At 39.9% G+C, this 17,920-nt stretch overlaps 1 protein-coding gene across 1 annotated transcript in view; it reads right to left on the bottom strand.

Moving 5' to 3' along the window:
- pcdh15b (protocadherin-related 15b) overlaps window positions 1–17,920 on the bottom strand; it is a 265,006-nt gene that overhangs the window by 34,616 nt on the left and 212,470 nt on the right. Inside the window, exons 27-29 of the mRNA XM_072456250.1 lie at window positions 9,872–9,981; window positions 8,749–8,889; window positions 5,421–5,548 (exon numbers count right to left, since the gene is read on the bottom strand). Coding sequence (XP_072312351.1) covers window positions 5,421–5,548; window positions 8,749–8,889; window positions 9,872–9,981 — 379 coding nt within the window. The remainder of the gene's footprint in view (window positions 1–5,420; window positions 5,549–8,748; window positions 8,890–9,871; window positions 9,982–17,920) is intronic.

The raw sequence follows: 17,920 nt of genomic DNA on the forward strand, positions 1-17,920 counted from the left end.
TACAATAGGGATCCCTTGGAGTGTCATTCATTTACAGGAGTTGACTTAATTACAAGAAAATAGAATAACAACAAAAACACGGTGAGACAATGGGATGATTGCAAATGACTACAAAGACTAAACCTCATAGACTTTGGCAGAAATCCTGTGAGTCTGATGAACCAAATCACAAATTATGTCTTCAAACTCAAATCAGCGGGGAGTCATTTCCATTTTCCTGTAATTACATTAGTTACAGAAGAGTACAGAAAGTTTGCAGCGGTTAAGCAAAAACACACAGTTATTGCTACTGTTTGAAACGAAATCTTCTTATTTCAGGATATGACAATCTAGCACTGTTGCCATAAAGATGGACAATACTAAACCAAACATTGTATCGATGATTAGAAGCAAGACTTGCTACGTTGTCACCAGACGATGTGGCAGCAGTCAGGATTGTCGTGTGATATTAAAAGTCCTTTAGAGAGAATTGTTAGGGAAAAGGTTTGTAAAAGATGATCAAAATGGAGGATAAGTTGTGGCAATTAATGAATCAATCCAAAATGTCTCCCTCTGCAGGAGTCTTTTTAATCCATCCCCTCCTCTTGGATCTTTTTGAAACACTTGCAGAACCACAACTTTGAGACTGTTAACGCTGGTGTCGCACATTTTTTTTTAACAAAGAGCTTTTTGATAGTATTTGCAGTACTGCTGTATTACATGGTGCCAAAACTATTGTGTTGATGGCTTGACGTTTGGAACATTGTGGCTTTTTGAGGAGGCTTGATATGACTTTTTTCTTTGGACAAAACTGTGTTGAGAAGGTTTTTATTGTAGCCCCTTTTTACAAACTGTTTTGTCAGAGTCAGAATTGCAGATCCCCTGTTGTCAGACTTCTGTCAGTAGTTTTTCTGTAAATGGATATATTCAAAATTCCTTGTTCAGCCTATGAAATTGTTAGGTCCAGTGAGTGGTTTTTATCAGCACTGTATTCTAAAGTTTTATGTTGGAATTTGTATTGGAATTTGTAAAAAATGATGGAAATGCATGAGCAAAATATCTAATCTTTAACTGAAACCATTGAATATGTTCCGAGACAAGAGCTATTCTTAGTCATTATGCTTGATTTTTATGCTATGTATTTATATATGCACGTATGTAGTTATATTCACAGAAAGCATGTGTACATGACAAAGAAAGTTTGTTAGTATGATCAATAAGTTGCATGTTTAACAATAGTATGGGTCCTGAGTGAAAATAAAACACTTAGTAAGTCTATGTTACGGCTGCAACAACTAATCAAATGCATTTTATATAACAGATTACTGAAATAATTATTGTCTAAATGATTGTTTATTGAGACATTTATGAGCTTTTATGCATGTTATAACAGCGTTCTCACATAATTTACTCAATGTTTTATTTTGATTGATTCACGCATGTTTGATTAATCCTGTATTGTCCTGCATTTGAGGCTTGAGTGCTCAGAAAATGTCTGTTTTCACCCCCCGATCTCCACCCTCTCCTCTGTACTATGTGGTTATTCAAAAAACAGAGTCACATCGCCCTTTTTCAACAATAAAAACAAAGTGTCCACCGCTTGTTACGGTGAAATGCCACTATGAAGAGGCCTTACAGTTTCGAACAGGAAGTCAGGACGTATTTATTATGTTATTATGCCGTTATAGCTCAATATTGCAGTTTGCCTTGAACAAAAAGAAGCAAAAACAAAAAACATAATATCTTCTTTAACACACACACGTCTTAAGACAGTGCTGTTCTTCAATCAACACGGCACAAGAAGAATGCGTTTTGTTTCAGAAATAACCAGTCCGCTTATAATCATTGACTTGCACAATATATTCATTATTCATTGCATTAGTGGGTCATTGTTGAAGAAAATGTCCCTTTAGATTTGAATCTCGCAACACGCAGTTTGTTTTTCCGCCTTAGCAGTTGGAGAAGTCCAAGTCACGTCCGCCTTCGCTCCCTCAGCTGCTCGGTTGTAGCATGTACCTTGCATTTCTATGTGCTCCTGTCTGTTCCCATTTCCTCAATCACCTCTGCTCTACATCCACCTATAAATCATGTACGTCCTCCCTGCCGCCTTCTGTCGGTTTGGGTTTGTCTCACAGCGGGGTGCCAGTTATCTTTATCCAACGTCAATCCCAGTCATAATTTCCAAAGGCGAGGTATTCCGAGGTATCTAAGAAGGTCAAGGTTATTAAAAAAAAAATGTGTATACACCGATAAGCCAAAACATTATGACCACCTGCTTAGTATTGTTGTGTTTGATGTTGCTTGTTTATCATATACAAACACATACATTTACATATAGATACACCGAACACTGCTGTGTGGCGTCCCTCTCCACAGATCTGACCTGCTTGTCTCAATATAGATAGCGAAGTTTAATCTAGTGGCACATTCCAGGCAAACCATCTCCAAAATGTCATCTCAAAAATGTGTTCCTCACTAGTAGGAAGTGGAATTGATTGTCTTGACATTGTGGATTCTTCTTATCAATCCGGTCCCTAAACAATTCTCTTATTGATTCCAATGAATAAAAGAGAATGTGTTTGTATGTATATTGTTTTTTAAGGCTATATTTGATGTAATTTGATTGAATAGGGAAATATGTTATGCCTATGTTATGACTAAATAATCATGTAAAGCATTTTAATTAAACATTGTAAAACTGCCTATTATCAAAATAAATGACTCATTACACTGTGTTAAACCTAACACAGAAAAACGTAGGGATCAGACAGGTTGGCCTGACGCCGAGACAGTGGCCCTCATTATGGTGAAAATTGTGTAAATTTGGGTGTAATTTGTTAATATGCGTGGTATTCATGAATCTGTACCCAGAGCTGCCGGTGATAAATGCGGCGGATGCAAACCAGTGTAATTTGAATGAAACGCCCCAAAATATTCATGTTTCATGTCGGCCTCACCCATGGGATTTACGGCATGTGCGCACGGAATATGGCAAACAGCTGTGTTGATCTGAACAGGAAATTGCATAAAAAGAAGAATGAGCCTAATTAAAATCAAAAGAAAAGAATTAACCTAAAATTTGCTGTAAACTAATCATTTGGTCAACTTCATAAAGGATGCTATAGTGTGATGTTGGTGCCATAGATCTATACCCGGACGTGAACCAGAAGAAGCTCTGGTTCAGGCCGGGTGTGAGGCGGGTCGGCCTGACCAGCGCTTCCTGGACATGCGCAAAGGACGAGCCGCTCCGAACGACATCTGCTGAACTGGGCAGGGATCCGCACCACTGTCTGCACGTGTGCTGTTAAGTTTCCCTGTGCAGTTTGCAGCGTTTGTCTGAAGTCTCCGTACATCAGTGGTGTCCAAACTTTTTTCACCGAGGGCCACATTTTGAATCTTATACGGAGCAGAGGGCCACAAACAACCCGGAAATGTCGAATTTGAAGGAAGTGAATCATTCGAATTTGGCATTTGACATAGTTTCGATACCTTTTCACGTTTAATAAGGCCTGGAACATTAATATTAGGTTTGTATAACATCACAATGCTTGAATTTGTCCAATTTTACAGCTACTTTTTGTTGTTTGGACCAATTTGGCAGGAACTTGGTGGGCCAACAAATATTGGTCTGAGGGCCGCATTTGGCCCCTGGGCCACAGTTTGGACATGCCTGCCGTACATGGTATGCCACCTCAGACTTCCCGAGGGATTTGAGCGCACCGTGCACCCACGCCATTTTTGATCCATCCCGAGTGCATCGTTTTGGTCGTACACAGAGTTTACGCATTGATTTCAGAAGTAAATAGATATGGGCCACTAAGAGCATATTCAGTCATACTCCCCCCTCCCTGCTCCTTACATATGTTCTATTATAACTGTCATAAACGGGTGGGAAATGCTCCAGCAGGTCTCTTACCTCCGCTGCGCTCGGGTCACATCCCTGCTGTGTGCGGACAGTGCAAATTGTAAAGGCTTCACAAGAGCTGAGACTTTTGCGTGTATTAAAAGAGAAGGTAAAAAGAGCTGCACATGGACGAGGCTGACGAGGCATTTAAAGATACAGAGGTCCAAAGTAGCATCGATAAGACGATTCTGACCCAGATCTCCCACGAGCAAGTGGCACAAGGGAGAGATAATCTGTCTTCACCTTCATCTGTCTGTGGACATGAAGTTTTGCCAGATCTCTGTACAGTTAGCTTCAAATCCTTCAACTTCCTCAGTGAGCGAAGCACGTTTTCAATTCTGACTTTCGATAATGACTTTTTGTTCCACGTTCGCCTTCTCCTCTCATCTTCGTGTCACATTTTGCTGCCGTCTGATATAATGTCTGAGAAATATCTAAAAATGATTCGAAAAAAACCTATGATAAAATATTAAAAGTGCATATATACTTTTTTCCGCATGCGCCTGCACCTTTGCTCATTAAAACATATTGCTTCTTCACAGAGGGAGAAGGCTCAAAGACATGACCCATTTTTTGGGACAAGAAAGGTTTTCGAACCCTACGGTTGTTTCGAGGGGGGAAATATGAATGCAACTAGATGGGTTTCTCGGCGGCTAATCTTGTTACGAGTGGACTGGAGATTATATCTGTTTAAAGAAAATGGTGCACACAAGTTGTAATCAGCTCAACACTGCAAGGCTAACAGACGAGAGAGAGGAGACAAGGGCGAGATGAAAATGTGTGCACACAAAATCATCAAAAAGCAAGAGTTTCTTAAAGAGCAAAATGATAAGGGCATAGGCACCTAGACACTTCAAGTAGTAGGGTCTCCAGGGAAATCATTTTTATAATAGTAGTGTTGTCACAAGCCGAACGTTTCAAACTCATTTTCGATACTAAAGAAAAGGTTCAATACCGTTTTCGAAACCATTATGTGCTCTTATATGTGTTCCGTATAATTCAAAAACGACTCAAAGAAAGTCTAATCCTGCCCTATTTACGTGAGAATCATTACTCATCAGATGACTGTAATTTTTTTTTTTCTTCCTTCAGTTTTTAAAGTATAAAAACAAATGAAAAACGCAACACAGACGATGACAAAGCGAGGAAACAAAAGAAACAAAGGAAACAAAAGACATCCAATGAAGTTACGGCACACTTTGCACGCATAAACATCCCATTTAGTCCACCGTTTGTCAAATGTGTCCGTTTTCAAATGAGGTTAGGATGTCCTTGATCGTTGGTCCAATTTGTGCAAATGAGTCGCGTTTCTATTGTTACTAGTTTCAGAATAGATAGTTTCTCGATTATAATTATATCCAAGACAACTGTACATTTAATTAGCTGCAAGTACCGTATACACCACCATTAAAGTGACTCGAATGTAAGAGGATTTTACTTTTATGAATCTGAATATTGCATTTAAACAACACTTTACAGTTTACTTTGAGAAAACATTTTGAATAGAATGTATGTAAAGGATAAAGAGCTTTTGTACCTGCACGTGTAGGACGGACGTGAACGTTTTGGCGTCTTCCGTAACCCCGGCGATATAAAGGGATTTGGTGAAAACTGGAGCGTGGTCGTTCTCATCTCGCACATCAATCATCACCTTGGCTGTGTTTGCTGCAACACAAAGAGTTTGCACAGTACATAAATGCATAGAGAGCAGACACAGCAGAGGTACAGCAGAGGTACAGCTGTGAGCTTTGATTGACAGCTGCCATGGCGACTGGCTCCCCGTGTGCTCCATGTTGACAGGTGCAGAATTACTGTGACAAGGAATAATGTTCCCTTGTGGAAATGTGATCTCTCATTCCAAATATAAACACTTTTTGACTACAAATGTATTAATGAGGTGTGATTTTGGCTCGTTTGTGTTTACTTAAAGGCACAGTACATAACAAAACTTTTAAAAGACATTTGCTAAACTAAAACTTTTTTTTTTTTAAATAGTTTTATTGTATTAAAGATGCATTCAAATCTGTATCCTTACTGTGAGTGTACTTGCACCTGCACAAACCTGAATGTTATTGAAAATGTTTTGTTCCTTTAGCTATTTTCACACACAGTCTAGTATAAAACATATCTATCTGGATGAAGAATGCATAATTCCATTGAAATAGACAGACAAGTTCCTATGTTTGTGAATTTTGTTCATTGACAATGGCAATAAACCTTTTTCTGATTTTCTGATTCAATTTACTATTTCCATGGAATTATGCATGTTACTTTTCATCTCCAGAACGTTCCATACTGTGCCTTTACGTTTAGATTGTTACACACAGAATTTAATCTTGAATTTAAAACAAATGTAAACAATAAACCAAAGTAGAAAGTTGTTTTGGCTTGTATTTGAGATTCAAATTCTAAAGGCATACAGCGTTTTGGCGGCATAAGACTAATGCTTTGGCAATGACAGCAAGGTCCTATTACAGTATTAAGCTAACCAAAACATAGATGTCCCTAACAAGGAAAAGCAGCCAACTCAATAAAAGCAACGGTTACAGACTAAACCAACAGCTTGAGGATATCAACCTTTGCAGAGCTTCTATGGCGCACAGCAAAAGGGCAAATCGTCACCCAAAAGATGCTAGAATTTCAAAAGTTTGGCGAGAGGGGGGAACACACAAAGATATGGCAAACACGAATCTGTTTAACCACTTCTAGAGTCATTACATTGTCTATTTACAATTCACTTGACTTGGAGCGGCAGATTAACACATTGTGCAAGTCCTATTGATTTGATGCCTGATTAAAATCCAAATGAAAAGGAAATCTGTAAAGATTCGCTAATGACGACAATGATTTGTAGTTTAATCCCAGAACGTTAGCTGGAATTCAAACGGTTGCACTGACGGGAGCAGCATGTGGTAAACAGCGTAATTAAAAAAGAAAGGAGAGAAATCCGAGGAGCCGAGAGTCTATTAGAACAAATGCAGATATGTTTTCAGAGAGAGCGAAGACGAGACGGTGCAGAGAATGATAAAGACTTTCAGAGTAATTACAGCCATTCTCACTGCAGTTATACTTTCAATTATAAGTGCGGAAACCCACTTTATTTTGTCTTGACTCCCATATGCAATTAGCCAAAAAGACCAATAAATTTGGATGGAGTGACAATAGGAGAAAATATGACAGAGATTAAACATAAAATATGAGGCAGTCCAGAGTGGGCTGAGAATGTTCTTTTTGGCTCCTTACCAATTACTCCACTGCGTCATAATGTCTCAGGCACTTCGGAAAAGTTTTCAGATAAAATCTCCCCCACTTTGATCATCTTCAAATGTTTGAGATCCCGCATTTAAATTCTAGACGCTCCTGTCGTCTGCTTACGAGACTGACCTGCAAAAGCCACTGGTAAGTTTGAGTGTTTCAGGGGGGAAATCTGTCAACAACGCGAACCAGCCTCAAGACAAAGTAGGCAGATGATGGATGGGATAAAGACTTTTTTTGGTAATGCATCCTCTCTGACATTTTGAGGTAAAACTCAAAGACACGAAAAGCGCTTACCAGTCACGTTAAAAGTTGCGTAATGTCAGTGTTCTCACGGATTTAAGTTTAAGTCTGCAGCAAGTGCCCAGAACTTTGTCATCATTATAAACCATTATGTACTCACGTTTAATTAAAGATGCATTAAGTAACTTTTTAGTGGGGGAACTGCCACCATCTTGTCTTGAATGTTCCACAGCATGGCATTTAATCCATCTGGCATTTATTTATTTATTTGCTTTGAAAAACACACATTCTTACTGTGGGTTTGCTTGCCTCTCCACAGATCTGAGCTGACAGATCTGATCTAGGGCGTCACCTGCTTGTCTCCATCAACGCAAAAATGTTACATTCTGGGAAGAGCGATCATATCTCTATGGAGACAAGCAGGTGGCAGCCCCAACACCAGAAATGTTATGTTGTGCACCTTTAAGAAAACACAAATCATGGCAAAAACATAAGCGTTCTGATAAGGCTGCCCCCAAATAAATTGTCTGTTTGCTGTAACCCGAGTCAACATTTTTCAAGTGGGTTGGACGGTTGGCAAATTCTTGGTTTTTTTCACTTTGAAGGCAAAAAAAAGATAAAAATTTTGCCATTTTTTGACTCTTCAACAGGCTTCAACAGTCAATGACGACGGAAAACGTCTCAATCAGCCCGATTAGGAGACTAAATCTCCCGATTGTAAGATATTTCAATCGACCTTTTGTACCCGTTATCCTTTATTTTGGTAGCGAAGGCGAGCGGGGGAACATGCGGGGGACACGGGCGCCGCCATGTTTGTTGTGATGACGCTGCTGGGCGTGTTTCAATCCCAGAATGCATTGCGTAAGTCAAATTTCACACCGTGATAGAGCGTGACATGTACTATGGACACTTCAGTGGCGCCGACAGATGCTAATCAACTTGTGAAAGGCAATATAACAACCCTCATGCGTGCTCTGTTTTGTTACAGATGCATGTGGAGGACTGAATGTGAAGATACACATGTGTTGCGCAATGCGTAATCAGTTCTTTGGGATGAAAGATAGGTTTTACCAACATGATGAAAATACTTTACACGATTTTTGGATAACGTTATGGAAAGACCGGTCGGTGAGTTGAATTAATTGAATTGAATTGAAAAATGAAAGATTCTGACGTTTTTTCAACAAAATGCAGATTTTTTTTTTCTTCAGTCGGCTAGTTTCATACCGGGTCGGTCGGGTTATGGTAAACAGACCTATTATTTTGCTCAGCCTAATGATCTTAAGCATCACCCATATAACATGAGCAATAATGTCTTTATCACTGTAAGATCTTGTGTTTGCCGTGAATGTAAGATGTGTCCTTACATTTGGAGGGAGCTCTGAAATTGGCCAGAACCACTCCCATGGAATCAGCTTCCACTTTGAGCACAAAGCTGGAATTGGCCTCATAGTCCAGGGGTTTGGCAGTGGAGATCAGACCCGTCGACTCGTTCAGGAAAAACATACCTAGAGGGACAAAAAAAAAATATGTTTTTACAAAAATACTAAAATTAGCATTCAATCATTCTGAAATCTGATATATTTGGCTTTGTCATAAATGCGATTCAACAAACATCAAACAGGGAAATCAATAAAGCTACAATACATTTGTCGGATTCATTCTCACAACAGCAGTAAATATGATCGAGTGTTATGGAAATATGCCAAAGGGACAGAAAAGAACTGAACATGCCGTCTTTGATCTTTAACATCATACAGTTAAAAGTAGTGAGTGAAGTGAATGATTCAGCTTTCACAAAACAGTGCTTTCGTTGTACTTTGACTCCAGCTGTGGCGTAAAGAAAAGCCCATATCAAATAGCACACTTTAGAAGCAGACACAGATGACTCACATGTGCTCCTCTACTTTGAAGAAGAGACACAGATATTATCACTGTTTTCTTACTTAAAAATATCTGTTTGGCTATCATTTATGGCAAATAAATGTAGAACAAGAAATACAACAGCCTTGACTAAACAAACTATTAATATCCATGGGTTTACTGACTGAATTGCAACTGAACATTTGATCAAGATATTATATATTTTGAAAGTGCCCCAAAACTATAGAATATAGAATAGATGAAACATTTAATTTGAAAGTACTGTTATTACTATGAAAGTAAAAGTAGAGAACACACAACGTACAAAAGACAAATTCAAGGACAAAGTTTTGATGTAATGGTTCCCAGCTGCTTTACCACGCGTACAAACACTGTAAGATCTAACAGAATGTGAAATAAAATGTCACCAAATAAAAAAAAAAAAACATTAGTATCAACACTGTAATAACAAATCTAAACTGTGGCGTACAGTGTCAAGAACGCTGACAAATAACATGAATTATCATCATTATTAAAGGGAAGAATCACAGTGCTTTAAGCTTCATTAAAGCCTCTACTCTTTGCTTCACTCACAAAACGCTCCCCTGTCCATCTGAGCGCACTCACCGATCTCGTTGCCCTCGATGATGGAGTAGACGATGGTTTGATTGACAGCGGCGGCCACGATGTTTCCCACGGGGGTTCCGACGGCGGCCTCCTCGCTCACCGCGGCAAACCTGCAACACAGCAGTCAATGCCCATCAGCTGATCAGAGGGCCTGATACAGCGGGTGGAATGAGGGGTCCCGTCTCTATGGGTGCACAGGAAGGATTTGCAGAGTTAAATACCTGTGAGACTTTACTTTACGTTTCACTTTGACATCTTCCTGTACTTTGACAGCAGAGGGGCAAAGCTACAGTGCTTTTGTTGCATCAAACTTTATCACACTAACGGCGCCGGTTTTACACTCTACATTTTGCCTGACACACCAACATCTTCTACGTTCTTTTAAATTCAATAACATAATAACATTCTGCAAAGGTTTTGGTAATTTTAATTGCTATCATCATGTAACCAGTTTGTTTTGTAGACATAAAAATACAATTCAAAAACTCTTAACAATGGAGGAAAATGTAAATACACTTTTTGTTTTGTTAATTTATTTATATCCAGCTTCACAGAATTACTACACTTCTAAAAAGGTTAAATCCATAAAGAGAAATATATAATAAGTAAACAAATAACAAGTAAATTCTGCCATATTTCAGAAATGTGTGCACAACTTTTCATTTCCTTTTTTATGAAATTGCCATGATGACTTCTTTTCAACGCTATGTGTTCCAGGCCAATTGTTACTTTTTTCCACCAACATTGGCATATTATCCCGCACAAAAGTTCACAGTGTGCTTAGAAAATTGTTCTGAATTATTTACGAGCAGGTGCCAGTGCCGTGCCGTGAAAACAATGCAATGACCAGCTTTTAGAAATCCAAGACAAGCCGTTTCCTCCTAACATGTGGCTGATACCTTCCATCTACACAGTCTTGACTGATTTCCCAAGAATCTGGCAAGTGGCACATTTCCAGCAGATTCCACTCCATTAAATAAACCCAGTTGAGTCATTAAGGCGCGCATCACAGCCGGCTAAGCATTATAACATGGGCGACCGAGTGCGTAAGCTGTCGTGTAATCAGTCGCAGATAAATGATGTGGGATGGGGGAGTGTGGACTTTCACTTTGAGGCCTGTTAGATGCAATCAACAATACCTGTCCTCATAAAATTATCCTGCAAAAAGCCAATTCGAAAGTATCAGCGATCATAACTACAAGTTCTATCTAGATTTTATATGTTATTGATTTATCCGATTCATTCTCAGATTCTAAAATAAACACAATAATTGTTCATTTGTTAACCCAAAATACTATAATAGAAACACACCCTGTGAAAATTCAGAACTGATTCTTTGTGGTATTTCTTCACAACAAATGCTTTTTCAAGTTGAGTCAGAAGGTCTTTTTTTTCCATTTGGGGAATTTCAGTTATAATTATTTCTCCTTGATTGTTAATTCAGTTTGTGTCATTCATCATTATTTGTTTTGGCCTTTTCCCCTGCAGCCAGAAGATTGCTCCGAGATTGTATTATTTTATTGGATCCATGGCAGGAGTTCAAATTCAAAATACATGTGTGGCAGGAGTTTTGAGGCGGTGGGATGCCAGTGCGGAAAACAGTTTTTCCCCTTTTCTTTTCTTTTTTTTAAAGATTTTGTTGCCCGTAGGCTTTATGAGACAGGAGAGGACAGGGTGAATTGAGGAATGAGAGAGAGAGGAAGACGTGCAGTAAATCGTCGGGGTCACTGTGGCCAGCTGCACTTGGAGCCTGGCATACGTGCTGTGACTTAACCACTAGACCACAGGGCAACAACGAAAACGGATTTAAACCATTTTTTTAGTCCAATATTCGAGGATGATAGGACAATCCAAAAACACATGATAATGACAGCCCATTTGGACTCCACAGTTTCCCCAGCAACTAGTGTTTCCCTTTGAGTAGAGCGCACTTTGACTTTGAGTTATAAAATACTGTGATACATTTTACACACAGACATCTTTTCAAACGAACAGTGGAGTTTCACGTATGATGTTATTCTTGGCAAAAAATTTGAAACTTTTTTCCAACTTTTGTACCCGTCATCTGAAATGTTCCAAATAATTGCAAGTACCCACAGAGGCATGAACGACCCACAGAGAGATCATCTGAGAATACTTATTCTTAGTTTTGCTAGTTCTATTATATCTGCAGAAAATATGATGGTGTCCAGCACAATGTCCGATCCTACATCGACCCGTCAAAAAGAGGCACTGGCCCTCGCTATGAAGTCTTGGGTTTGATAACCTTGTAATTCCTGCTACCCGTCAAAACTCTCTTCCTCGCCCTGTCTGCTCCCTCCCAGCAGCCATTGTACCTTTTGCTGCCTGTTCCCCTGACCTCACCTGTCTCTCCTCTTTCCCCTCAGGCTCCTGCTGCCAGCCAACATCCCAGCAGAACTCCACAACAATCCTATGTCCATTCTCCCACGGCTCACTTCAACACTTAGGCCACAATGGCGCCTTGACAGGGCTGAGAAGAGGGCGAGCACAACCCGAAGCAAGGAGCTCTAGCTATAGGGACTTACACTGCAGCTGAGCAGTACATCTTCACTATTGCAACCTCACACAATGAAATACGGCGTTTCTACTCTGTAATTGCTGCTGTCCCAAAGCAAGCTGGGGTCATGCTGATAAGAGTAGAGTACTTTTGCACACTCACACTCAAATGGTGCCGTCTTTTGGGTTGCAGTTGGTTGAGGCCAATTTAATGCAGTGTATTCACCGGCTGCTGATCACAACATTTACATTTACGAGCGTAATTGTTGATAAAAAAACAGAAGCAAAAATGCATGGTAGAACTGCTTTTTTTAACATCTGGTTCAATGGACTGGTCAAGATTACATGCATTTCCTATAACAGAGACTTTCAAGTTGTAATGGAAGTGACTGATGGTTTAATCAGTGCACGGTCTGTTTGTGTCAAAACCAACTTGGCCTAAAAAGAGAAGGAAAAAATTGCCCATTGGACCAACATCTCGACGAGGGATAAGTTATAGATTTGGTTTTGGATATTTGAAAAGAAATGTCTTCAGCATAAACTTAACGCAGAACTGACATTTTCACCTTATTAAACATATTTGTTTGTCCCTGTGATGGTTAAACACGTATTTTCGGAGTGTTTGAAGAGTCAGTCGTTGCCCTCTGCTGTCACTAGGCTGAAAACCAGCCTTGCAACATTCGCCAACATCGACCTGACGACAACTCTCCTGAGAAACCCTGGCTCTTATTTTCATATTTGGCAATGTGAAATATTTTTGAATGTGATTATAATATTGTCTAAGAATATGTTTTGACAATGTATTTTCACAAGGGAGCTGCAGGGGGAGCTCTATCACTAGAGTTACTTAGTTCTGCTTTAAAGAGAACGGCCGTGATTGAGTGGCCACCAAACTAATAATAATTTGCTATGACCATTAAAGGTCCTAGACGCACCTGCATTTGAACAGACAGTAGAAGTGGCTGGCTAGATAAAGGCATTCGGTTCATGCACAAAAAAGGGATTAATTATACCTGTCCGTGTAATCCCTCATTACGTTTCTCCGATGGAACACTCCTGGAAATGAGGGATTGCACTGACTTGTTTCTAATAAATCTGGGCAGAAAATCTTGGATCTGATCCGGTAAATTGAAAACACACCAGGAAATAAGCAGTCAACAGAAACCACCTTCAGTTCAATCTTAGATGACGACAGAACATCCTGAAGAGCCGACAGATGAAACCACCAGTAACAGGACACAGAGCAGAGAAGATCTAGAGAAGAAACCTGAGGCAGATGCTCAGTGAAAAGATCAGGGAAAAATAACTTCAGAATGGATAAATTGAAGGACAGAACATACATTTTGCATAAGAAATTAACAAGCATCCTCCTGGAAGAATTCCTCAAGAGAAAGATGGATTTGACACGTCAAATCAAGAAGTTTAACATTCAGACCGTGTCCAATTGCAGGCAGAATAAACTAATCCATCCAATCGGCTCAACTTTTTGATTACTTCAAACCACATTCTCCAAAAAAGGATTGATTTATTCATTTTTGTTAATATCGCCCAGCATCTAATTCAGACAACAACTGCATCCCTTACATTGAATACTGTGTTGATAACAATTAACACATTAAACCACAGCCATCATAAAACCCGCTTCAACTGAGAACTTTTTCTTGGGTAGTCACGGTAACACAATCCAGTCACAGAAAGCCGCCGCGACTGAATATAGACTGTCTGCGTACCAGAAACATACAGACATAAACAGCGAGTGGTGTCAAGACGGAAGAGAAATGTGTACCAAAAATGAATATGCAAATGGGAGTACACGAGGAGGCAGATGATTTGTTGTGGTGATCCTCGAGGAGAAAATCCAAAAGGAGGAAGTGGAATAGCTATAAGACACAACCTACAGCGAGCCGTGGCAGGATGGAGAGAATAATGAGCCCGGTGACAGATGTACGCAGTGCCTCCTCTCGCTTTCTCTCTCTTCTCGACCAGGATCATTCGTTTACCTTACTCATTACGCCTTGGCATTTTGGGCTGCATCCTCCAGCCCCTATTTTCTTTATGACCCACTGTCACTGTACCTTCCCTGCCCCATTGTTCTTCCTCTTCCTCGCCCTTCCCGTCACGTCTTTTCATCTCTGTCGGCCCATCCGAGCTCCTGTGTGTGAATATGCCGGGCTGTGGACGACTGCTTTCCAAAAAACGCCTTCTCTCTGTGACAGCTAAGCGACATGTGCGGCGTGACACAGTGTACTCTGCGTAGGAGCTGATGCCTGCGAGACACTAAACAACTCAAGTAAATAGATCATATTCAGATGTTAGGATTTTTTTTGTATTAAGGGGGGATTGTTGTAATTTGTTCTGTGTAATTTGTTGGCCGTCATGATTAAAGTGCAATGCCATTTCAAATAATATTAATTTAAAGCTGCATTAGCTTTTCTCGTATGAATGCATTGTGTTTGGCTCCTCAGAAAGAACTCGAAAATCTGACTTGATGATTTTTGGATTGATTTAGAACCAACAACAACAAAAAATATGAGGTGGTCTAGCATTGAGTTCCCGTAAAACAGCAGCTCTCAAACCTTTCGCACCAAGAACCACCCAAAAATATTTGTATACTCATTTGGCTTTCTGAATACCATCAGATCAAAACAGGTCTAAAATATGACTATTCCAGATCTATATTTGGGTTAAACCAGGTCTAAAATGGGCTGCACCAATGCTACAGGAGACACTTACGGTAGAAATTGGTACTAGAAGTAGAAGTGAAGAAGGCTTGAATCAGAATATAAGCAGAAGATTGCACAACACTTCCCTAGAACCAGTATATTTTATTGCAAAGGTTTCACATTGCAATAAAAGGCCTTCAAATAGTTGAAAAGATGTCTCCAGATTTAACACATTTCATTAAAATCCAGATCTGACCCCATTGTTTGTGCTAGTCTCCTTGTAAATATATCTATTTTTAATCAAAACTCTCTCTAGTAGTAATTTTGTTTTGAGAATAAGGCAAAAAGACTTGAGAAAGATCCAGAGTTTTCTCACCATCTTCACTTTTATATTCATCACATCACGGTGTTAAAATGACAGATTGCCAGAAGGCAGTTTCACCAAAGACACTTCGTCTGATGACGGCGCAGGCAGTACAAAGACTTGTACATTTACCTCAAGCAATGGACTGAACTTTAAGTATGTTAAGTCGACTGTGACATCATATTTTCAGTTGTCTCCCACTATGATACCTATAGCAAAATCTGTCTGGCATGTTCTATTCTATCCAAGTCATACTTTTCCTTCGGCTGTTCTCATTTCAGACTGGCAAATCAATCAACTGCTCTTGTTCATTTTGAGATGTTTTTTTTGTCAAATTGCCTTTTCACTGTGACCAAATCTGTCCTGAAAACTGGTGGCGTCACAAGCAGGTGGTGCACTCTGCACCAGGAAGGTTTCATAGTACACCTTTAATGAAACAGCTGTGCGGTGACCTCAGCAGCAGTGACCTCTTTGACCACCACCAATAATTCAACACATACGCACTCAAGCCATGTTTGGACTGGCCCGACAGGTTCACCTCAACGTGCTTTATTTTAATAGTGGAATGCATTACCAAGTGCCTGGCTCCACATTGTGGACCAAAGGGTTGTGAAGCTGACGTCACTCAAAATCTAGATTGTCCCTGAATAATACGTTTTCATCATAAGGCAAATCTTAGCAATTTACAGAAAGACATTTAGTAATTCCCAGTTTGTAGCACTGTGAGGCTTGGCTAAAGCTTGAGCAGGGGTCTCTAAGTTATAGCTCACGAAAGAGATTTCCAAAACATTGGTTTTCTCAGCCAAGCTTGGTCACGTCGCTGTGACCTGCAGACCACGCAGCAGCAGCATGAACTGGAAAGAAGCCATAAACAGACCGTTTTTAGTGGGAATCTGACTTTTTATTCACAAATGTCAACGACAAGTGCATGTGTCAGATCTGCAGATCCAGCTGGCCGTGGGCAAGCGATGCAATACACTGGTGAAGTCTATGATTTTCATATTGATCACTGATGCTTAACTGTTATTACCCTCGCAGCACTTTATTGCTTACTCTCCGTTTAGTCCTGCACAGACTTTCCTCTCCTCTTTGCCTGCAGTCACTTCTCTGACATGCACTGTAATAATAATATATTAGTTTGCATCATATATTCAGATAAATGTTCAGACGACATTACAGTTTGTTCCAGGCAAAATAAGCTGTATAATATTTCAGTGCTTACTGTGGTTTGGTTCTAGTGAATGTAGCTCACAGAGGAAAAAAGTTTGGCGGTTAGCGTAAACAAGAAACATCTTCCAGTTTATTGTCTTCATTTTCTGCATTTATTTCACATATCTGCGCCTCTATGACATTGTTTTACATCACTTTATGAAATGTGTTGGGTTGGGACAGACTTATTTTCATTATGTACGGGAATATGTGACAAAAAAGAAAAACACGGCCGGTGCAAGCTTGGAATTTAGCAAGCTAAAGCGGCTAACGTGGCTAACAGTGAAAAACACGAAGATACAGACATTATACCACCCCAAAACAGCTAGTTTCAAGAGACTACGTGATGTTAATTATTCAGCAAGTAGTCACATTAAATTCAAGCCTGTATTTATAATGTAGAGTGCACTGAAGCAGCGTTTTAGCTTAGCATAGCTCCGTCTCTGCTCTGGTGCCCGAGAAAAAAAGAGACGGGGCTAAAGTGACATCACAAAACCACCTTAAAAACAGCGTTAAAGCAATACTTTAGAGTAAAAGTACCTCAGTTCCGTTGCAATGCAGTCCAGGGAATCATAAGCTCTGGAGAAAGTCTGGAGAAATGAATAATGTCTCAGAGGAGAAGCTGCTGCTGAATAAGTAGCCATGTGGTTCGCAGCTGATTGGTGGAAAAATATCAACATTGCGCTGCAGAAAAAAGGTAACGCGAAAACGGCTTAATGTGTACTTTTAAGGTAACGAATACTGTTATCTGAAGCACGGACGGGCTCCTTTATAACTTCAACTTTCACATAATGCAAAAAAACAAAAATCACAAATTTGGGGGGAAAAAAGCTAAAACCCTGTTTTTCTCTGTTTGGTCCGGGCCGACTTGTGGCGGTTTTGGGCGCGGCGAGTCACATATCATATTTTTGGGTCTTGACACGAGTGCCGTGCGTCAAAAAAACAGGAAAAAGTTGATGCTAATGTGTGCAAGCTTTGTTTTGCTAGGTCTGTCGAATCAACATAAAGTTAGCATCACGGGAAATATGGAATCTGGACCTCGCATGACCTTGCCTGTGGCTGCGTGTGCGCCGTGGAAACACGCCGATGGGCAAGATGTGTCAAGTGTTATCTGTGCTTAAGCATGACCGCTCTACCATTTGAGCTTTTTTACCATTTTAACAGCAACAGTAAAGCATAACTCTTACAGGTAATAGCATCAATAATCTTTCTTAGGGTCAGACCAGAAAGATCCACTGATGGCTTCTGTTTAGATTTCCCTAAAGCAAACATCCCATTTTATAAAGTGTATGAAGC

This window comes from Eucyclogobius newberryi, unplaced genomic scaffold (assembly GCF_026437365.1).
Source record: "Eucyclogobius newberryi isolate DKJ021-1_F unplaced genomic scaffold, fEucNew1.0.hap1 SCAF_20, whole genome shotgun sequence".
NCBI lineage: Eukaryota > Metazoa > Chordata > Actinopteri > Gobiiformes > Gobiidae > Eucyclogobius > Eucyclogobius newberryi.